Source organism: Mobula hypostoma, chromosome 18 (assembly GCF_963921235.1).
Source record: "Mobula hypostoma chromosome 18, sMobHyp1.1, whole genome shotgun sequence".
NCBI classification, from domain to species: Eukaryota; Metazoa; Chordata; class Chondrichthyes; order Myliobatiformes; family Myliobatidae; genus Mobula; species Mobula hypostoma.
The window spans coordinates 55,253,515-55,277,597 of NC_086114.1; the positions used below are offsets into that span (position 1 = coordinate 55,253,515).

Consider the following 24,083-nt stretch of genomic DNA (forward strand, 5'->3'; position numbering starts at 1 on the left):
AGTACCCATCAGTGTAGACAAGGGCATTATTTTGTTGAGAGCTGGGATTCATTGAAAATTGGGTTTGGGAGCTGTGGAACCAAGTTTATGAGAAAGAACCAGGAGTAGGCTTTAATTCCCTAATCAGTCCCTCAACCCTTTAGTGTGATTCAGTGTTTTGAATCCATTTGCCCTATATACATTGATTTCTCAATCTTCCACAAAACAATCCCTCAGACTTGAATCTACCCAATTATCAACCATTAGCAGCCCCATCAAAGCCAACACATTCTTCCAGTAATGGGGAGACTAGAACTTTGCACTTTACTCCAATTGAACCCTAACTAAAGATTTACAATTGCAACATGAATCTCGTACTCTATGCCCTTAGCAATGAAGGCAGGGGATGATGGGGTGTGGAATTCCAAAGATTTGCAAGCTTCTCATGTCATTAAGTGCCGTCCCCTTATCCTAAGCATGTCCCATTGTACCAGACTCAACAACTGTCAGAAACAGCTTCTCTTTCAACTTTGACGGTCCCTTTCAGAATGCTTCATGTTTCAGTGAGATCACCTGTCATTCGTATAAACCCCAGTGAATGTGGGGTAATATTACTCAATCTTTCCTTGTAGCAATCCCAGCAGTCAATGAATAAAGTCCTTTCTACACTACTTTGAAGACAAGTTTGTCCCTACTTTGATAGGAAGACTGAAACTGCACCTGTTATTTCAGACGAGATTTCACCAATGCCCTCTGAAGATTCACCAAGACTTAATTACTCTCCAAATCCCTTGAATCTGTGTTTTGTGTCGCAGTACACATGTCCTGTTGTATGTACACTGATCTTGAGAGTCCACTGCAAAGTAATGAACGCCCTTCTTGCCCTTTCATGAATATACAGAATGATTGGCTGGAAGATTTACTGTCTCTAGTGATGAATAGATTCATAAATTACATTTATTAAATAAAAGCTGCACTGGTAGTAGCGCCTGAACTTGATTTCATTTTCACAGATATTGAATTTCCCAAGGACTATCCAACTGGCTGCCTATTGGGCTGTGTGGATCTGATAGATTGTGTATCTCAAGAGCAGTACCATGAACAGGTAAGCAAAGGTGTTGCCAGGAGTCCTGTACCATATTTCTCCATGGTTCCAGATTATATTAGACAGTGAGTTTAGAGCCTTTTATAACCTATGATTCATGTGTTAGTGGTATTTTAAGTATGTATCAGAATGACTTTTATCTCACTGCTTTGTGCTTTTCTGATCCCTTGAGTGTAGAACTTCTGGAAACTACAGGCCTTTACCCAAGTGTGATTTATAGTGAATGATCTTGGTAAAAGTGTAAATGAAGGTGGAATGGTTGGCTTGATGGTGAATGGTGGTGCAAATAGTTTATCCTGTTTTACATTCTGTGCATCAGTCAGATCTGATCAGACTGCTTCATCATTTATTTTCCCCTTTAAAAGCAAAATGATTTGTTTTCGGTTTATAAAATACATCCCTGACAAAGCTTCCCAGAAGATTGTAGTTTCATTATCGATTTCTTCGGGCTGTGTAGAAAGGATTCATTTGCTGTCTCTGTATCTGAGCCCACTTGATTATTCAGGCGAACAACAATGTAATATGATTGCTGTATGATGAAAGGCCGTCTGCCACCCCCTTGAGCATGGCATTAGTGGGCAAATGATATGTGTACTCTTATGAAGATTTTGAGCAACAAATTAAACATCACATGAAGTGCTGAAATAAGTCCAGTTGAAAAGAATGAAAGATCAAAAGTTATCAGGCACTTCTAGTTGCCTCTAAACAAACAACAACTTGCTTCTAATGAAGTGAAAATATCCCTATCTTGTTTCATATTACCACTGTGGTACAAGTCGTTCCAAGTATACAGCACAAATCTCACAGTGAATTTGTACCAACAATTACTTTGTGTGATTTTAGAGTCCTTATCACCAGACCTCTCGGAATGCTTCATTATTTTGTTTATATTCCCACCAGTTCATGCTTTCAGTCCTAGAACTTTGTACATGTGATCTTTACCTATACCATTAAACTGAGGTTCAGTCTGTCCCTTGATCCAACTGCAACTGTCTGAAGATCTGACGATGATCATGGGGGCACTTGTCAGAATTTTAACCAATGTTTACTCCTCAGACACCAACATTTATATTAAAGATAAAAATTGAACCCTAAATGGTTTGAGATCTCTTTTTGCAGTCTAAAAGGACAGACTAGGACTTCTTTTCTGTTGGCGTGTAGGAGGCACTCCAAGGAAGTGTATAAAATCATAGACAGGGTGAATGCACTCAGTCTTTTTTGCAGGGTTGGGGAATCAAGAGCTAGAGGGGACAGATTTAACAAGAGATGGGAAAGATTTCATAGGAACTTCAGGGGCAGCCGCCTTTCTCCCACACAGAGTGAGCTGCCAGAAGCAGGTACAGTAATGGCAATTAGACAAGTGTATGGATAGGAAAGGTTCTGAAGGTATTCTTCATTCTTCATTTAAAGCATTCTTCAAATCCTTCCCCATCTTTCATTCTTCAGTCCTGACGAAGGGTTCCGGCCCGAAACGTCGACTCATTGTTTCTAACTGATGCTGCCCAACCTGCTGAGTTCATCCAGCGTACTGAAAGTGTTGCTTTGATCACAGCATCTACAGATTATTTTGTGTTTACTGAAGGTATGGGCCAAATGCAGACATATAGGACTAGCTTGGATAGGCATCCCAGTCAGTATGGACCAGTTGGGCTGAAGGGCCTGTTTCCAGATAGTAATCCAAAGATCTGGACTATCAATTGAAAGACTGGTATTCAAGTCCCTGTATAACAGGTGTAGAATTTAAATTCAGCTACTAATCTGGAATTCACAATAACCAGAAAGCTGGATGTTTGATTCACTATTGGCTGTTGGAGAGATACTGCTACTGCATGAAACATTGCATTAAACAGTATGCAATTGACAGAGTGATGCATTGGTTTGGATGGAGAATCTCAGTCCTACCTCATCTGATCATGGATGTAGGTGAATAATGAAACAAATAATATGAGGAGGTGGTACCAAGAGTTTGCTCAAGATGGCGCCAGTGATCATTGGCAACGTTCTGTGGGCTGCTGAAAATTGTTCCAAAAGTTCTTTTCAATGTGCCTCTTCTGAATTACTCTCACTGCAACCTTCAGCATGTAACTTCCCTTTAAGCAATGGACTTTAAATCAACTAAATGATCTTCACATCTCACAGTCAACTGAAGGACTTGGCAGACCAGACAGACACAGGACCTGAGGGCAAGACTGCTCTATCGAAGAGAAATGAGGGTCTGTTACATTGCATGTTTAATTGAAATGCGGCTTTCTCTGGGTACACCAGATACAGCAATCAAACCTGAAAGCTTCTCAATTTACAGAATGAACCGAACTGCTGAGTCGCAAAAGGCTAAAGGAGGAGTTAGGTGCCTTATGGTAAACTCTTGTCAGCACTTCGACGCGCTGGTTTTGTCAAACTCGTGTTCCGCTGACCGTGAACACCTAATGGTCAAATGCTGTCCATTCTATTTACCTAGGGAGTTCTCCTCCAAAATCCTGACCGCAGTTTACATACCAGCAGCAGCAACTATAATCAAGCACTTTCTCCTTGCCACCCTCCCCCCACCTTTTTTATAGGGCCTCTGCCCCTTCCCTCTACAGTCCTGACGAAGAGTTCCGGCCCGAAACGTCGACTGATCCTTTCCACGGATGCTGCCCGACCTGCTGAGTTCCTCCAGCGTGTTGCGAGACGGGATGCCGTCTCTAAACAAAATATAGTCCATCCCGAAGCATTTCAAATCATGGTTGGAGACTCAACCAGGCTTGTTTGAAGAAAGCTCTGCCCAATAACCGGCAGCATATAACCTGTAGCACCATAGGTCCCTACTTACTAGACCGCTGCTATACTAAGGTAAAGAATGCCTCTTGTTCCTTGCCTAGACCACCTTTTGGTAAATCTGATCACTTGCCTGTCCTCCTACTACCTGCGTACAAGCAAAGGCTTAAGAGCAAAGCTCCAGAGATTAAGACAACAAAGAGGTGGTCGTGGGAAGCAGAAGAGCAGCTGTGGGATTGCTTCAAGTCAGTAGACTGGGCCGTGTTCAAGGACTAATCAAGAGATCTAAATGAATACACCATGGTTATAACAAACTTTATTAAAACAGCTGTAGATTATTATGTTCCCACTAGAACATTCAGTCTTCCCAAATCAGAAGCCCTGGATGAACCATGAGATTCAAGATTTGCTGAAAGCCGGATCAGAGGCATTCAAGTCTGGTAACCCAGGAAGTTAAACCAGTCCATGTACAATCTCCAGAAAGCCATCTCTCGGGTGAAGTGGACATTCTGGACCAAACTTGAATCAATGAAGGGTGCCCGACAGTTGTGGCAGGGTTTGAGTTCTATCATGTCTTCTAAAGTTAAACCAAGTGACATGGGAGACAACAGGGTTTTGTGATGCTTCTTCTATGTTCTGACAGTCAAAGCGAGCATAAAAGGCATTGAGTTCATCTGGAAGTGAACTTCCACGCCCCCCAATGATCCTGTGATTTCAGTCTCTGAAGCCAACATGCAAGCTGCCTTCAGGATAGTGAACTCACAAAAAGCATCCGGCCTGGACAGGGTACCTGGCCACGTACTAAAGACCTGTGCTGACCAACTGGCTAGTGTGTTCATCAAGAGCTTTAACCCCTTGCTTCAGCAGTGTGTGGTGCTCACCTGTTTCAAACGGGCTTCTATTATACCTGTGCTCAAAAAAGAGCATGGTGACCTGCCGCAGTGACTATTGCCCAGTAGCACTTACATTCACAGTGATGAAATGATTTGAGGCTTTGGTGATGAAGCATGTTAACTCCTGCCGGAGAAGCAACTTGGATCTGCTCCAGTTTGCCTACAGGAGCAACAGGTCCACAGTGGATGCTATCTTATTGGCTTCTTACTCAAGCTTGGAACACCTGGACAGCAAAGGTGCATACATCAGGATACTCTTTATCGAATACTATCATTCCCTCAAAATGAATCACCTAGCTCCAGGACCTTGGCTTTAATACTGTACCTCCTTGTGCAATTGGATCCTCGATTTCCTGATTTGTAGACACTAGTCAGTTCAGAGTGGCAACATCTCTTCCACGATTTCCATCAGCACAGGTACACCACAAGGCTGTGTGCTTAGCCCCCTGCTGTAATCGTTTTACATTTATGACTGTTTGGCTAAGCATAGCTCAATGCCATATTTAAGTTTGCTGATGACACCACTGTCATCAAAAGTGGTGATAAATCAGCATATAGGAGGGAGATTGAAAATCTGGCTGAGTGGTGTCATAACAACAACCTCTCACTCAATGTCAGCAAGACCAAGGAACTGATTATAGACTTCAGGAGAAGGAAACCAGAGGTCCATGAGCCAGTCCTCATGGGAGGATCAGCAACTTTAAATTCTTCGGTGTTACTATTTCAGTGGACCTGACCTGGGCCTGACATGTAAGTGCAATTATGAAGAGATGAAGATTGGACTTAGGAGAGTGAGAAGGGGGCAAGAGAAGGCCTTAACTCATTTTGGATCTCCCCCTCCCCCTCCAACTTTCAAATCCCTTACTCACTCTGATGAAGTTAGTCCTGATGAAGGGTCTCAGCCTGAAACGTCGACTGCACCTCTTCCTAGAGATGCTGCCTGGCCTGCTGCGTTCACCAGCAACTTAGATGTGTGTTGCTTGAATTTCCAGCATCTGCAGAATTCCTGTTGAAGGCCCTAACTAGTGGGATTAAGGAAAACTCCAAATCTCCAAGTTATTCTACATGTCTGTGAAGAATAGGAGGATGGATAGAGTAAATGGGGGGAGGGTGGGGGGTGGGATTGTGTAGGACCAATCAGGGATAGTAGATCAAACACATGCCCTGAGTCTGAGGAGTTAGTGGAGGTCTGTAATAAATACTTTGCTTCAGTAGTCATCAGTGAAATGGAACTTGACATTTGTGAGGTCACCGTAAAACAGGCTGATGTGGTAGAACATTTAGACATTGAAGCAGATGTGCTAGAACTTTTGAAAAACATTAGGATAGAAAGTTCCCGGGGCTCTCCGGTTACTACAGGGAGCAAGGGAGGAGATTGTTGTACCTTTAACAATGATCTTTGCATCCTCACTAGCCAAAGAAGAGTAGTACCAGATGATTGGAAGGTAGAAAATGTTATTCCTTTGTTCAAGAGTAGGAGTAGGGGTAACCCTGGGAATATAGACTAATGGGAAGATACTTAGAGACAAGATTTACAAGCATTTGAAGAAACATAGTCTGATTAGGGATAGTCAACATGGCTTTTTTAAGGGACATTTAAGAAGCTCTTAGATAGACACGTGGATTACAGAAAAATAGTGTGGTATGTAGGAGAGAAGAGTTGAATTGATCCAGAGTAGGTGAAAGGGCTGGCACGACATCGTGGGCTGAAAGGCCTACACTGTGCTGTAATGTTCTGTGTAGCTGGTCATAAGAAAAGACTGTTGAAGGATGTGCTCAGAGGTTCCTTGGAGAAGCGTGTCCTCACTGATTCTCATGAGCCTGATTGTAATCTTTGAGGATGTGATAAAGCACCTGAAAGAAGGTTGAGTAGTGGATGTGGTGTGTATGGATTTTAGTAAGATGTTTGATAAAGTTCTCCATGGTAAGCTATTTCAGAAAGTCAAGAGACATGGGATCCAGAGAAACTTGGTTGTGTGGATTCAGAATTGGCTTGCACATAGAAGGTAGAGAGTGGTGGTAGATGGAGCATATCATGCCTGGAGTTCGGTGACCGATGGTGTTCTGCAGTGATCTGTTCTGGCAACCCTGCTCTTCGTGATTTTTATAAATGACTTGATGAGGAAGTGGAAAGGTGTGCTTGTAACTTTACAGATGATACAAAGGTTGGTGGAGTTGTGGATAATGTGGAGATTTGTCATAGGTTGCAATGGGACATTGACCGAATGCAGAGCTGGACTGAGAAACGGTAAATGGAGTCCAGCTGGGAAAAGCATGAAGTGATTCACTTTGGAAGGTCGAATTTGAAGGCAGAATAGAGGGCTAATAGCAGGATTATTAACAAATGGGGATTTTGGAGTTCATACCTGTAAATCCCGCAACGTTTCAGTGCAAGTTGGTAGGGTGTTTAGGAAGGCATATGGTGTATTGGCCTTCGTTAGTCAAGGGATTGAGTTCAAGCTTGTGAGCTAGGGATTTTCTCTTTGGAGTGAAGGAGGATGAGAGGTGATTTGACAGAGGTGTACAAGATGATAAGAGGCACAGATCAAATGGATAACTAGAGACTTTTTCCCAGGTTGGAAATGGCCAATATGAGGGGGCATAATTTTAAGGTGATTGGAAGAAAGTATAGGGGGTTGTCAGAGGTAAGTTTTTTTTTAATACACAGAAAGTGGTGAGTGCGTGGAACACACTGCCGGGGTGGTGGTTGAAGCAGATATGTTAGGGACATTTAAGAAGCTCTTAGATAGACACATGGATTACAGAAAAATAGTGTGGTATGTAGGAGAGAAGAGTTGAATTGATCTAGAGTAGATTAAAGGGCTGGCACAACATCGTGGGCTGAAAGGCCTACACTGTGCTGTAACGTTCTGTGTAGCTGGCCATAACAAAAGACTGTTGAAGGATGTGCTCTGAGGTTCCTTAGAGAAGCGTGTCCTCACTGATCCTTGTGAACCGCAGGCCCATGTTCACTCACAAGTGGAAGAATGATCAAGATCTTGCGTTCCTACGTCAGGAGCACACAGGCCTTGAGGACACTGCTCCAGAAGGAGCGCACCGTCTCACACTGCCAGGCATCTCCTGTGGAAGAGTCTGTGCTTCCCACTTTGGACTCATTAATCACCGTGAATGCCACAGAACTGGAATGAAAGCAAGTCATCTTCGATCCTGAGGGAGTGCTGAGCAGAGATATATAAAAGGATTTTCATTTCCCAAGAGGCATTTTATTCTGAAGCACAATAGTTACTATGTAACACACAAGTTTATTCTTTTTACAGCCACCTTTTACTGAGCAAAAGGCATCAATAATTTCCTTTGTGAGCAAAACTCAGCCATGTTCCAAGTCATTGACAGCCTAAATCAGTAGAATGATTTCTGCCTTGAGTGTGAATAACTAGGTCCAACAGAACCGACCTGTCCGTAATTCACTGCTAATTGATATTGATGCACAATCTCCTATCATTATTGGAAGTTACTATGTTCACCCACAAACCTTTCAGAACAAATGATCTCCAACTAAGAGGCAAGATAACACTGAGTAAAGGGCAGTTTGTAACTGGATCATGCTATTAAGGAAGAGACACTTTGCTTTTCATCTAGGATTACCACAAGGAAGGTTTGCAATAATTGCAACAGCATCATTTCATTAGTTTTGAGGCATTGTTCGTTTTATCTAACTTTATCGGTTATCCGGTTAGCTAATGTAATAATGATTTAATCCACACTTATATTTTTTCCTAATCAGATCTGATGCCTCTGGGGGAGAAAAAAACAGATGTTCCTCAGCATCCAATAAAGAAATGCATCTCAGGGCAATAATTTGAAGGGTCACGAAAAGCTGTAAAAGTAGAACCACAAGGGTGTAGAGGAGCTTCTGTTTTTTTAAATAATAAGGCTTTTAATAGAGGAGAAGAGAGTTGGTGGGGTATTTAGAAAATAGGCTTGGAGTAAACTCATGAAAATGAAGACCTGGAGTAGTGGTGGCAAACATTTAAGACCATTTGCCTGAATTTGCAATAATCTTCTTAAAAAACCTCTCACATGCCATCGTAATTTTGAGTAAGGATTATCATTTATTAATAAATTAGTAACAATAATTACGGATTTTTTTAAGGGAAAAGGATGAGTCCTGTTGATTATTTATGTATATTCATTGCTTTGCAATTAATGAAAGTATGAGAGATAGATTGAAATAAATTAAGCATTTTAGGAAACCTGTTTGAAAACTATTAATATTATTCTTAAAAAAGACTTCGAGGTGTGGGAGGAAATTTCTTCACACCAGCAGTAAAAGAAAACTGCACCTGTAGTTTCAGTTTAAAGTCTATATTCTTTGTTACCTTTTTATGTGGTGATATCTCACTCTGACATTTGTTACACAGACAGTAAGTACCTTCTCGTACTTTGTCTAACTGACTATTCTTCATTGCATGAACCTATGCCATATGTACTGGTGAGATATACTCAGCAGAAGCCATTGGAGACTGGCCTAACCAATCCATCCTAACCTATATATACCTTCAGTATGTTCAAAGAGCAAGAACATTGCCATGGCATGGTTTTACCCCAGAAACTGGGTCCAACATCACCAAGAACAATTCCAGTACCCCATGATTCTTTCATTACAATTGTAATCTCCTTACAAGTGGGAACCATAGAAAGAGTCATGGGATAAAAGCATTCCAGTCACCATCTGCGGTTGGAAGAATCAAGTGGTGATGGGTTTATGACTAATATATTTATTGCATTAAGCCCAAAGTAACTGGAGTGTGCATGTAATTGGGGTTCTGAACCCAGTTTTTTTTATCTTTGTTCTGTAGTTTCTATCTTGTTTCATGCAAAAAGTTCCTAGAAAGATGTAAGTAAGGTTGAAAGAGTACAGAGAAAATTTACAAGGATGTTGCCTGGGTTTGAAGGACCCGAGTTATAAGGAAAGATTGAATAGGTTAGGACTATATTCCTTGGAACATAGAAGATTGAGGAGATTTGGTAGGGGTATACAAAATTATGAGGAGTGTAGATAGGGTATATGCAAGCAGGCTTTTTCCACTGAGGTTGGGTGGGACTACAACCAGAGGTTATGAGTTAAGAGTGAAAGGTGAAAAGTTTAAGAGGAACATGAGGGAAAACTTCTTCACTCAGAGGATCATGAGAGTGTGGAATGAGCTGACTGCACAAATGAGAGCTCGATTTCAATGTTTAAGAGAAGATTGGATAGGTACGTAGATGGTAGGGGTATGGAGGGATGCAGGTCAATGAGAGTAGGCAGTTTGAATGGTTTGGCACAGACTAGATGGGCTGAAAAGCCTGTTTCTGTGTTGTACTTTTCTATTACTTTATCTGCAGAGCTGTTTCCGAGTTAACTTTTCTTCCCTCTCGTGCATCATTCATTGGCCAGTGGAGGGCACCAACAGCTTATCTCAAATAAAATTGTATCAATAATTTCCAAAGATATAAGCAAAGTATATAATTCCTTGTGTTGCTGAAAACTCTGCAACTATAGATTAACAGAACTTGCATTAAAATGAAAATTTTATTATATTGTATTGGATAGGTTCCTTATAAATGACAAGTATTGCCCTTCTCAGTTATCTAACCCAAGTTGATGAGCAATGTGGATTGTGACTTCAGGTTGAATAGTACTTACTGTTATCCAGTTTTCTGCCCGACGCCGGCCCACTAGGCCTGAGTCGACGTAGTAGTGATTTTCATGTGATGAATGTCCACCTGGATGACAAGTTGTTTTTGTGTGATAACATTTCTCATTTGGAGTTTAGATAAGTTGAGATAAGCCAAGACAAGATGTAGTGACTAAGCTGGCACAAGGGGCTAAATCAGTGATTTCCTTGAGTATGTGCAGTCTTGACTGAATGCTGAAGCCCATCACTTAAAATGGAGTTTGATGTGGCTTTGTTAAGGAGAGTGATTTGGCCGTATTGCGAACCCATTGGTTAAGATTGTGGTTTGCAAGCCATCATGTAGCAGTCACAAAATGGAGAAGAATTTCTGTAGCCATCTACATTAAGGAGGGATGTGTTATAGTCCCACTTGAGTGATAGTGTCAAAATGTTTTGAAGTTAATAATGTATAGTGATTGACGCTGTTTGAGTTGCTGAGCAGTGAAGATCATCTCCGTTTTGTCCTTTGGAAGAATTCACATTAAATTTGGGAGCAACCCTTTGTCCATTAGAAAGATAGGGTTGACGAAGACCCTAGCAATGACCTCACTTCCAGCAGACAAGAAGATCCCTCTACAGTTGCTACAGCCGGGTCTGTCTTCCCTTCCTTGCCAACAGTTCTGATTATTGGCATCTCTGAGATCCCCTGTTGTGTTCTCCTTCTCCCAGATGTTGTTGTCGCTGATAATAAACTAAATAAAGTAACTGAGCACAGAACACACGCACTCTTATGACTCAAACATAATTTATTTTACTTGTGTACACGGAGAATGGCATAGCCCCCATCACCCACTCTGTTCTGATGTCAGCACAGAAAACTGTTGTTTTTCTACAATTGGTTTATCAGTTATGGATATTCACTATTTGGTAAATTGTATATGCTTGAATTTCTTAATCACAAGACCAATCGCCATTCACAGTAGAGGTTAAAAGTCAATTGGAACTTCAAGCTGGCAACAAGTGATATTTTGAAGTTAGTAAAACAATTGCCCCTTAGCTGTTGGGTGTATTTCACATACTTCCGTTATTCGTGTCTTGTCTGTCTCCAGCCCCTCTTACTGTGTAAAGGGAAGCCATGGCACTGCCACAGTCATTCTCACCTATCTGTCTGCAATGGGTAAGATTGGCTCCAGCAGTCTCACTTCCAAGGTCTCCTTTGTTGGTTTGACTACAGGTCTCTACAGTTATCCTTGCCTGGATGTTGTCTTTAACCCATGCTTATGGCAATTTCCTCACTCCCTCCTCTTTGTCCTGGAGCGGACAACATAAATTTTACTGAATTTCAATCGCGCAGAATCTTTGAAACAATGTGACAATTTCAGCAGGGATGTACGTGCAACACTCTGAGCTAATAATAGCACAAATACCATCTCTCTCAGTCAACAGAAAGTCTAGTGCTAGTCAATTTTGAAGGGCCACAGTGCAGATTGCCAGCATTTCAGCAGTAAGGCCATTGATAGCCTGGCTCATATCATATTGCGTTAAGGTTGTATCATTAGCCAATTTCTCCAGCAACGCTGAGGTCATGTTAATGCTTTCACGAGCCAGTCTGGCAGGTTCCCAGAACAGGAACACTGCAATCCAGAAACACTCAGTCTCCATAGTCCTTTGATGGTAGCCTCACATAGTGGGATGCAGAGAAAGAGTAGGTTGGTGGTGGTATATTTATGATACTACACAAGCCAGATAACAACCTCTCCATGGCTTTGGTTCAGGGCAAAGATCTCATTTTAGGAGTACTCCTGGTAGCCAGTGATAGGCCTGACGGCCACATACCCAATAAGTACCATTAACGGGATTTGGTCATCAGTAGCACAGACATTGTATGTGCTGTTACCAAAGTTTAGATGCGTCCCTTGATGGTTACAGTAACATACTTAACCCCTATCCCCATGAAGCAGCTTTGGAGCAGAGGGTTTATACAATTGTTGTAAGTAGGTTGATATCAACCCTCAAAACAATTGCTTTGGCAAGAGTCATTTCTATGGGCAGTGCAGTCCCATGCTCCCTTTACAGATCTAATTTTGTTATCAAAGTAAAACACAGAATCAAAACTCACTGTAATCCTGAGGTATAAATGCATTGGCAAGCCACCTTCTGAATGTTTGGACTCTCTCTGGAAAACACCCAAGGAGCTGACCTGACCAGTTAGGACCTGACTTGTATTCATAACTAAGGTGAAGAAAAATGTTCGGAGAATTAGTGTCATGAGATACTCCCACGCTTAGGCAGAAAATAGACATCCAGATTACCCAAAACTTAAAATGCATGGTAATTACTTAGGGTAGCAAGTAGCAAAGATCAAGAGTTCAGTCCATCAGTCCTTATCATCAGCGTTCTTCTGGCCACCTGTTCCCTGGTCCGGTGGTATCATTGGCTTAACATGCAAGGCGTGTATCCACGTCGGCTGTCCTCGGACGTTTACCGTGGTATGTGCGGTCAGCAACGTTTGTAATGGACCTTCCCAGTGGGCCTCCAGGCAGTTCTTTCGTCAGTAAGCTCTCACCAGTATCCAATCTCCCGGATGGTAGGGACACTCTGCAGCAAGCACAGTCTTATTGGCTTTAAGTACCTATTGATGGAAACATTTAAGAGTTTATGTTAGTGCTGTATAATAATACATGATTCCACTCATAGTATGGATGTCCATCTGTTTAATTGAAAAGGGAAGGGTGGCTGGCAAGCGCGTGGGAAATCCCAAAACTATCTCATGTGGAGATACGCCTGTTATGCAGTTTGGAGTGCAGCACATTGTTATGAGGGCCACTGAAACGCCTCTGGCCTCATTAGCTTGGTCCCATCGTGCAATTTAGCTAACCTGATTTTTAGGGCCTCGTTCTATCTTACAGTTGCCCTGTAAATTTGGTGGTGGTAAGAGCAAGTGAAATAATGCTTACACTACAAGACTTGTTAGTTCCTATATAACTTTACCCGTAGAGTGAGGAACTTTTATCATTTGAGATTTTTCTCAGGGATCCCAAACCTAGGAATAAGTTCTCATTTAATGCCATCAGAACTTCAGTCCTTGCCCTTTCAGAATTATGGGATAGTTTGCTGGGGAGTTGAGAGCAATCACAATTAAAGCATTCCTTTCAGCAGCTGCTGACTGCCTCTTTATCCTTGATGGTCATCTCCATTTCCTGCCCTTGATTCTTTAGACAATAGTCAGCAGTGAAGAACCTTCACACGTCATTGTCATCAGTGAGCTGTGGAGTCTCCTGACCTCCTTCATACCACCATCTATTCTTAGGTCATCGGGTTTTTCAGCTTCCTTTCCCTGTATTTGGCCAGTCCCGCTCTTCCTTTCTTCCCTCTCAGTTCCCAAGTTATCTCCTGGAATCTCTTCCCCTCATTTTCCTGCTGTCCCACCATACAACCTGTGGCTCAGCCCAAACCCCGGCATTTCTTCACAAGATGGCAAGGTTGGCATGAGAGGTGGTGACCACAGGTAGACTGTCCTGGCACAGTACACACTCCTGGCTACAATCTAGCTGCCTTTGCTCTCAGTTTCCCTCTTGTCGAGTGTGTTTAGTTCTACCGGGTGGTGATGAATCTCAACGCTAAAGATACTTGAACTGATTACAACAGGTTTGTAGTGATGAAGGTGACTTACGGGATGTAACAGTGATTCTTCTAATGTTTAAGCTACATCTTTGGAACCACTTTTAGATATTTATCATACACTGATGGTTTATTTTGAATGGTTATAGATTTATTAATATATGTACCAAGATACAGTGGAAGAACTTAGATTTGCATGCCATCCACCCAGGTGATTTCAAGACATAGGCACATCAAAGCAGTATGAGGGAAAAGCAATAACAGAATGCAAACCATAGTGTTACAGTTATGGACGAAGTACAGTGCAGGAAGACAATAAGATGCAAGGCCATCATGAGGTAGATAATGAGGTCCCATTATTATACAAGAAGTTCATTCAATTATAACAACAGCATAGAAGCTGTCCTTGCTTTCAAGTAAAAAGATCAATGTTTTCTTCTCTTGTACTTTTGTGCTGTGTGTGAGAGTGTGTGTGTGTGTGTGTGTGTACGTATGTGTGTGTGCACGCACTACTGAAAGCTTTGTCTGTATAAACAACTAACAGAATGCTTTGAATTCAGTGTAGAGTGCAGGAGACAGCCAGCTGGTCCCTGCCTCCCCACCTGCATCGTGTCACATTGTTCTGGTGAATGTGTAGCCGACTGTTAGATGTGTCCAAGAACAGCTCAGTGTACTAATTGCATGCCTGCAAGTTCTGCCCAGTCTGAATAATCTTTGGCAAGGATGCCAACTTGCTTCATCAGTTTGTGAATTGAAATTTAATTTTATTGGGGATGAAACTGGACCTTTAATGACAATGCCCAGTTCATGACTCAAAATCAGTCCATAAGGCTGAAACTAAAACTGGAAATTTGGGAATGTGACAGTACTAATGATATGGTAAAAGGGGAAGGGGTGAGGTGAAGCGCAACTGGGACATGACGGGAAGGAATGCGAACGGGTCACATTCATCAGCTGCTTCTGTTATTCTGGTGCAACAAGGGAGCTATTAAAGAGTTAGTATAAGTGAGCAAACATATAATGTCTCATTCCTGGAAATGGAAATAGAAACATCTGATAAATCGATCTCTCCTTGTCACCAGCTGGTCACATTATAATTTTTCATGCTTTTGCAAAAGTTGTTCTGGCAATGAAGGGAATAGCTGTCAGCTTTGTGGCTCAGAATGTTGCCTCCCACACAGAGTCAGTCTAGCTGTTTGCCATAGGGAGGGGTTGCGCGGATGGTGAGTTACATTGTGTTGGGAGCTTTGTATATATTTTATATACAAGATTGCTGTTAACACTCTGAAAATAAATTCTTAAGCTGTCACTTAGCAAGCAGTGAAATTGCATCATGAATGTGATGAAGAGGCAGCTTTTTTAAATATCAGAATGTTGCTTTCCTTGAAGAAGGTGGCAGCTTTAGTATATCTGTAAGCTCAGTCTTTCCTCTGGCAGGAATGTGTGACTTGCAGCATTTGTCAGCAGCAGCTCTTGTTCACAGGGTCCTGGTTAAAATGGAATGCCATATCCTGACGTATTTACAACAGCGAGAACTCAATGTATCTGTTGGTTGTCAATGATTCTGTTTATAATTATTGCACTGTGATGTTTGCAAGTGAAGTAGTATTTTGTCACACTTAGACTTTCCTGTTTATGCTAAGTTCATTTGGTGGGGGCGGGGAGGATTCAGGATATGATCATTTGGTATGTTGTGGCATTTTTCATGGTTTAAAACTAAGATTAAATTTGAACAAAGTGCAGAAAATCATTTTCAGCATGTCACTTTGAAAGTAGGTGTGTAATCTTTTGATTTTAATAATATGAGAACTGCCACAGGAGAGAAGATGAGGCTTGAGGGGCTGGTTGGCCAACTCATGCTCTTGTGATTAGGGTAGACAGGCTGAACTTATCCTTTATATAAATCGGAAGTCATGAGTTGGTCATTTTACCTTATTGACATTTTTTGGACCTTGTCATAGATAAATTTCTTAGTTTACTGCATTGCAGGTCGTTTCAAGGGTACAAGGTTCCATTCTTATGAACTGTTTGTAACCCAGACATTTGGAACTAGGACTGCCAACCATGTTCCCGGGTGGCAGAAGATCCCTGCAACAACCAGAAAATTATCCCACTGGACTTACAAATGTCCATCCAAATATTATGAGCTGTACACAAGCCGGGGCGAATCTATATAAAGTCATCAGTTGTAATTAAGTTTAGGTACATGCCAGAGTTCTGAACCATTGATCCACAGATACCCACAGACAAGTTCAAACCCCACCACTGTATCTGGTGAGTCAAAATTCAAATAATTGAATTAAAAGAGAAAAATCTGGAATTAAAACAAAAAGATACTTCTAGTAATAGAAACAGTGAAGCTATTGGGTTGTTAGAAACACTCATATGACCTAAGGAACAGGAGGAGGGTCTTCATTCCCTTCTGACTATGGCTGTGACTGCGCCAATTTCCAATAAAATTGTGATTCATCATTCACTTCATCTGCTTCACTAATATCCTGTGGGAAGAAAACTAGCTATACAATCCAGTCTAGCTTATTTGTAATTCCAGACCCACCAATGTCATTGATTCTTAACTGTCCGCTGAATGCTGGAGTAGTTAGGGGCCCAACAGGAAATTCTGGCATCGATATCCAATCCTGTGAGTAAATGCATGTAAAGAAAATGTTCACTTTTTTGGGAGGTATTTTGGCTGATAGCATTAAAAATCAAGCCTTGCATCCATCTTGTCTCCATATAGAGATTTGCTTCCTAAATGACTTCAACTTTCTCCCCTTATTCTCTAAATTCCTCAGACCCACACAAGTCTGATTGAATCTTTATGGCTCAGTGCGAAGTTTTATTTCCTAATATTCTATAAAGTGTCTTGGAACTTATTACCACTAAGTACACATCATTGTTGTTAGTGATCGATTTTACAAGAAAAGCCAGCAGTAATCCTTGGAGCAATCATTTCTAAAGTTTAATCTTTGTTAAATCTTCCAAGCTTATAAATATACTTAATAAATACCACTTTCAAAATGGTTATGAAAGATCATAGCTAAAGTGACAATACCTTCACTGAAGGTGGTCCAGCAACTCCGCCACATAAAGAGAGGTAATTTTGAGTGAGACTGACAAGTTATGAAGGGATAGATTTCTAACTCATGCTGACGCTTGTAGGAGGTAGTTGGTCTTGAAACCTCTAGATTTCTGTGTTACTTTCTGTCAGTTACTTCCCTAAGATTTACAATGTCTGGAAAGCAACGTGCTATGGAATTGTGTTGTACTATCTGTGATCTGCTATAAAATATCCCTTGAGCAGCAAGTGTGTAACCCCAAATAATATTTGTTGGACCTGCCTTGCCCTTGCAAAAAGATGCAGATTCTCTTGCAAAGGCAGCTTGTTTATGCAGCTTTGAGCTGATGAAGGAATTTGCAATTACAAGCTTTGGAAGATGTAAATGATTTTGTTTGCATCTGCTCTCCCACAGGTCTTTAAAGAGAGCTGTGTTATAGATTCATTTTTAAGTGGTTTCCTACTTTCTGCTGTGGCCTGGTAAATAAGAGAGAATCCTTAAGAATGTTTCTTAACACCACAAGAGAAAGACATTGGCCATTCGGCTCTTTAAGCTCATTCCACCATTCAATCGAATTATTGAACCTACCTCCACTGTCCCCATATCCAGTAATTCTTACAATGTCCAGAAATTTATCAGTTCCAGTTTGTCCATGTTAGCCTTCAGTAGCTTGTGCCCTGGACCATCAAGGAGCCATTGAGTAACCACATTCCCTATATCATGCCATTTAAGGTTACTCAGCATTTAAAAAATAAATATAAATTGTTCACAGCATGTTGACCAACAGCCAACGGTAGGTCATCTTTCTGCATTGTGATGCACATCTACTTTAAATGGATCAAACAAAACTTTGGTCTGAAATTGATACATGTACAGGGACTTGTGCAAGAGAAATTTTGGAGTTATTGGAATCATAATTCAATACTGGATTCATCCCATCACTGTTGTACTTGCAATTTATTTGGAGCATTTTAAAGAAAATTTTTGGCTTGTACATAGTGCAATTCCTTTTCTTGTCTTTAAAATTTTTAAGAATACTCTTATGGCTGGAATGGTGAATCAGAACGAAATATCATTACCCACTGTGTCAGGTTTGTCTTCGGGACAGGGTTGGAGGAATTCACATAAGTTAAGGCAAGTGTGCTTGTTCCTTGTGGTTTCAGTTGTGTCCCAATGGGAGTGGTTACTTGGATTTGTATACTGGGTGAGGCCCCATTGATTCACTTTCGCATCTCAAATGTTGATGATGCAATTAATATGTTTGTAATTGTTGGGTTTGGATAAACACATTGGAAGCAGAGAATGATGGGAAGGAAAGATATAAGGTCGGCGACTATGGTCATCTTTTTTGTAGTCCTATCCTGCTTTTACCTCTCACACCTGTGTCGTCGTCTTTTCACGTACAGTTTTATATTTCTCTCAGCTTCTTTCTTCATTTATCAGCTCTGCCTGCAGTTTTAATTGATTTTGTCATCCTCCTGTCAACTTCCAATAGAGAAATCGTTCATTGCCTTTATGAGATCTCACTGTATAGAAATCAAATGCTTACTTGTCTACATAAGAACAGAAAGTGCTGCATAAAAGGGAAACACAAGAGATTCTGTAGATGCTGGAAAGCTAGAGCAATATGCACAAAATGCTGTGGGAACACAACAGATCAAGCAGCACCTATGGAAATTTCTAATGTTATACAAAGGTTGTGATTGTTGAGAGTTCATTGTTGGCCAGGGCTGTGGGGCCTTTAACATCTCCCCTGAAAAGGAGCAGGCTCTGAACTCTGCCCCAGAGTGTCCGCCTAGGCAATGAGTTGCAGTCCATGCAGTTTTGTGGCTCAGGCGATGTTCTTCTGTCTTAAAATATAGTGCGAACCCACTTGGGTTACCTGATTTCGCTTGATTTCGTCTTGCTTTAAATGCGATTGTTTACTTTCAGGCACTGTATAGAACTAAGGGATTTTATTTCACAAATTTTTTAGAGAGATGATGCTAACGAAAGCTGAGCTGTTGAGGTTGGGTCACAATGGTCAATCAAGCCAGTCATTTTGATAGATGTGGACTTGCAACAGTGAAAGTCAATTCTTCCTTGGGGAATTTCCATGGCTATCTCCTTTTCCTGTAACTCCTTCCTCCCCCCCCCCCCTTCAAATTGTTGCGTTGTAAAAAATTTTATTATTAAACTGATTGATCTCTTTGCATTCAAGTTTCATTGTTAAAGGCTTGGAACATGATCATTGGAAACAACTTTTAAAGAGCATATTTACTGTCTATTTTTTGGTCTCACTGGATTCACAGCTGTTCTATGAGGAAGATTAATTCGAACCTTGACTCTTTCTGAGCAATATGATCACGTAAGACTTCAGCACATTATCACTAACTAGTGGGTGGTCCATCAACGCAGTAGATAGCACTGCTGCCTCATAGTTTTGGAAACTGGTTCAATCCTGATCTCTTTTCCCATCTGTAGGAATTTTCCTACAAGTGACCTCATGGGATATTCCTGGGTCCAATAGTTCTCTACACATCCCAAAGATATGCTGGTTGTTAGGTTAATTGGTTACTGTTAATTGCCACTGGTATAGCTGGGTGGAGTTGATGGGCATGTGAGTGAGAATCAGTTACAGGAAAATAAATAGAGGAATGGGACTGTTAGGATTGCAGCCAGAGCTATGTGAATTTGATGGGCTGAATGGCCTCTTACACTTATAACACATAGACAATAGTAAATATGAAAGTTATTTAAAATTTGAAATAATATTTACTGTAGATTACAATTACTATGTGTTTATTTTGGCACACGCACAAAATACTGGAGGAACTCAGCAGGCCAGGCAGCATATATGGAAAGAGTAAGTGGTTCACATCTTGGCCCAAAATGTTGACTGTTTACTCTTTTCTATAGATGCTGCCTGGCCTACTGAGCATTTTGTGTGTGTTGCTTGGATTTCCAGCATCTGCAAATTTTCTCTTGTTTGTGTTTATTTTGGGTTGTGACTATTTTACATATCTGCTTTTTGTATGTGCACTTATCACATGTTTTTTGTTTGTGAATTTATGCACATTTGTGCATATCCCTTATGTCTGAAACTCCATTCAGAGCTGTCTTAATGGTTATCAAGAAGACACTCTGCAACCATCTGGGCTGAATTCCATCCAGAATGAAAAGGCAGCTATTTTATAATCTACGTAAGATAATTCTGTTTTACCCTTTGTGTACAAAGAAACAAAAAACTCCAGTTTTCTGTTTACTGTCAACACTACCATAAATTGCTTTTTGTTTTGAAGTGTTATCACTGAGCCTGACCTCGTATATTATACTTAAAGCTACTCTCACTTAATCCAAATTCTTGTCCTTGTATGTGCCTGTGACCTGTTACTCAATCTTGCAACTTTCCATTTCACAGAGAACCTGAACCTCATTTAAACTGAGAGACACGGGAGAAATAATCTTGCTCCAGTTTTCAAGAGCTCACTGTACAGACCTGTGTTTTTTTAAAAAATTCAACTACTTGTTTTTCATTGTGGAGGTGAAACAAGACAAACATGTCTAAGTAGTAAAGAGATAATTTCTAATCTGGAAAGATCTAGGTCGAATTGATTTGAAAACTGCCTCAGCCTTCCTTCTATCTATTTGTTTCAGGCAGGCGTGATGATGAGCACTGACAGATATGACACCCAAATCTGCTCTGTACATTGGAGTTTGCTCAGGTCCACATTGAATGCTTGATTTGAAAAGCATTTCTGTCTGCACACTGACATTTTCCTCCCATCTCTGTCAATTGTGGTCAGTGTTTGTCAGCTAGCATCAAGGAACTGGGACATCTTTGACAAAAGGAGAGCTCTTGCCTCTTTAATATATTGAGGAGAAAAGAATCCATTTGCTTGTTGTAGCAATGTCTGTACTATCCTCCTTTTTACAGCAAAAATTGTCAAGGAATAGCTTGACATTTCCTTTTTGTTGATGCTTTATTTACTTGAAAAGTTTGTTTCTGCAGTTCGGTGACCTCAATGGAAACTAACGTGCAAGTGTCTATGTCCCTGAATGAATTTGAAATTGAATTAATTAGCACCATCTCTCTGAGTCATCAGTCTTGGTTGTTTGGTCCTTTTTTGTTTGTTCATGGAGTTTGAGCATCATTGACAGGAGCAGAGTTTAGTGTCCCAAAGTGCCCTCAAAGCTGATGGTGAGCCATCTCCTCATTCTTCCTCTTTGCAGCAAATACATTCCCATTTTGTTGTTCCAGGAGTTGGATTCAAGAGGATGGACAAATGGGGATAGTTATGATAATATATGACCTGGAAGGCAAATTGAAATTGGCAGTACTTCCATGTTCCCATCTTTCTTGCCTTCTTTCAATGTACAAGTCACAGGTTTGGGAGTTAGAATATAGAAATTTACAGCACGTTACAGGCCCTTCGGCCCATAATGTTGTGCCAACATGTAACCTGCTCTAGAAACTGCCTAGAATTTCCCTAACACAAAGCCCTCTATTTTTCTAAGCTCCATGTACCTTTCTAAGAGGCTCTTAAAAGACCCTATTGCTAAAGCAGTCTTAGTTGGTTGCTCAAAGGTTTCTGTTGTCATTGCACACTGCAAAAATCATGTGATGTGGTAGTTGTTTATGGTGGTGGATGTAATGCTGTGATGGTTTACAAGCTACTTGAGCCCTCAATCAATCTGACAACTAGGGTGTATTTCATCACACTCCTGACTTTTATGTATTGGGATAGAATCTGCCTTTTAGGAAGACAATGTTGTTCTAATGCTATTGGATGCCAGCAATGCCAGAGAACCTGTTGCCGGTCAGATGCAGATTCTTCTCTACCTCTTGAAGGAATTTTAAGGTCCACCTGATAAACTTCTTGTCCTATACTGGTATTCAGTTAGTTACTGTATGAGTGTGTTTTAGAATAATTATAAGAGTATGGAATTCTTCACTGAGAGAGAGAAGAGAAAGGAAATGGGACACCAAGCTGTTAATAAATTTCATTTCAGCAACAGAAAGAGACAGGAGAGAAAGCCAGTTTAAGACACAGCAACATTTGCTGATATTTCAGAAGGAAACCTCCTATCATGTCTTTTTCAGGAGTCTGCCTGGACATCCGAAGCACACTTGGGGGGAGGGGTGGTTAGATGCCAGTGCATCTCGGCTTGGCATCCCACCAATTCCAGGCTGGAATTTTAGGGTTCTGAGGGGCTGGATACACTGTATACAGTATCTATCATTTTGCCATCTGAATGGTTTTGCTTTTGCACTCCGGTGATTTCTAATGGCTTCCTTTTCACCAGGTGTACAAATCCCTTGTTTCTTTCTCTACAATCTTCTGTCTTTAAGTTCTGTTGGCTCACTCCCATTCTCCTTCTCCCATTTGCATTGGGTGTCACTTTATCCAGGTTTCAATGATCTGTTGTAGCCTCCCTACAAATACAGTGCTATAAATTCCAGTCTAGTCCATCATGTGTCTTTGGGCTAAGATGCTGGGTAAATTACAAATAGAGCCCAAAGTAGGGAAATTCTTTAATGAAAGTAACGACAAGGGTGAAACAAAATGTGTCTACTCAAAGAACAAGCAAAGTACCCGTACCTAATGAAGTCTGGATCAATAAGAGATAAGTAAGTAAGATTTGAGTTTTCTACAGTTGCATTAACTTCCTTGTGAAAATTACAGAGAGAAACCAATAGATCGGTATTTAGACAATAGGTGTAGGAGTAGGCCATTCGGCCCTTCGAGCCAGCACCAGCATTCACTGTGATCATGACTGATCATCCACAATCAGTATCCAGTATTTCAAATATAGCGACATAAGAGACTGCAGATGTTGTAATTTGATGAACAGCTAATCTGCTGGAAGAACTCAGTGGGTCGAGAGAATCTGTGGGAGGAAAGCCCTGAAACATGAACATTTCCTTTCCCTCCACAGATGCTGCTCCATCTGCTGAGTTCTTCCAGCAGATTGTGGCTGTCAAAAATAAATGCCATTGATGCCTCATTTTATTTTACATGACCACAATTATGATGAAAAGTAATCCGTGTTTCACACATATAGGAGGCCACTGGTTTGATTCCAGCAGACTTGGGGCATTATAATACAGTGTATTGTTTTGATCTGATAATACGGAATGAAGTTCACTAGGGATGGGTGTGTGCTTGAGCCCTGTTGTGAAATATTACTTGGAATGCCATTTAGCTGTCCACACGTAGATTTGGCCAACCTCGCTGGTTACATTGCATTTAGCTGTACTCGAGCATTCTGTTTAAGACTTGGAGTTTTCTGAGTAAATTGTTTTGAATGCTTGGTCTAAAGTTCTGAAAAGGGTTAATAGATTAGGTTATTTTTCACCTGCTGAATTTGAAGTGCTCACATGAATACGTTTAAAGAATGAGGAAGATTCTGTGGTAAATAATAACACCTTACTTTTCTTGTAAGCAGCATTTACTCCATTTACTCACACCCACCCACAGATGTTGAAATATAAGAACTATCTACAGATCTGTGCTACTGCAACAGATAATTGCAGATTGAATTGCATTACTCAACTTTTTATACTAACATTCAACGTGATCGTTTTCAATTAATTATGGTTAATGTTAACGTACTTCGCATGTCTCCATCTGTTCTATTGATTTTATATAACAAATGTTATAAACGTATAAGTTTATATAGATAAACTGAAGTGGAACCATGGTGAGGAAACAGGCCAGAAATGATTATTGAGTGTTTTTGTTGAAACTGAGGCAGCTCCTTGAAAGCAACTTTGCTGATTTTGAACTCCACTGATCATTTGAGGGAAGGATCGATCAAAGCTACTATTGCCTCCATGGCTGTCAACAGTGGAGGTGAATGTGTTAGATATGAGGAGTGAAAAGTGTTCAATATCAATAGGGATAATTAGAAAATAAATCTTCCGTTAGAACCAACTTACTAACCCTTACTAATCCATAAGTCTTTGCAATGTGGAAGGAAACTATAGCACCTGGAAGAAACTTGGAGAGTCATTGATAGGAAAGTAATTTGCAGAGCTGTGGAGAATGAGCAGGTCAACTGGATCATT

The 24,083-nt window shown here is 40.8% G+C and overlaps 1 protein-coding gene across 1 annotated transcript in view; it reads left to right on the forward strand.

Annotated features, from left to right (window-relative positions):
* The window catches only part of trip4 (thyroid hormone receptor interactor 4), a 110,826-nt gene that overhangs the window by 53,875 nt on the left and 32,868 nt on the right, over positions 1-24,083 (forward strand). The window contains exon 11 of the mRNA XM_063070241.1: positions 993-1,084. Within this exon, the coding sequence (XP_062926311.1) occupies positions 993-1,084 (92 nt within the window). The remainder of the gene's footprint in view (positions 1-992; positions 1,085-24,083) is intronic.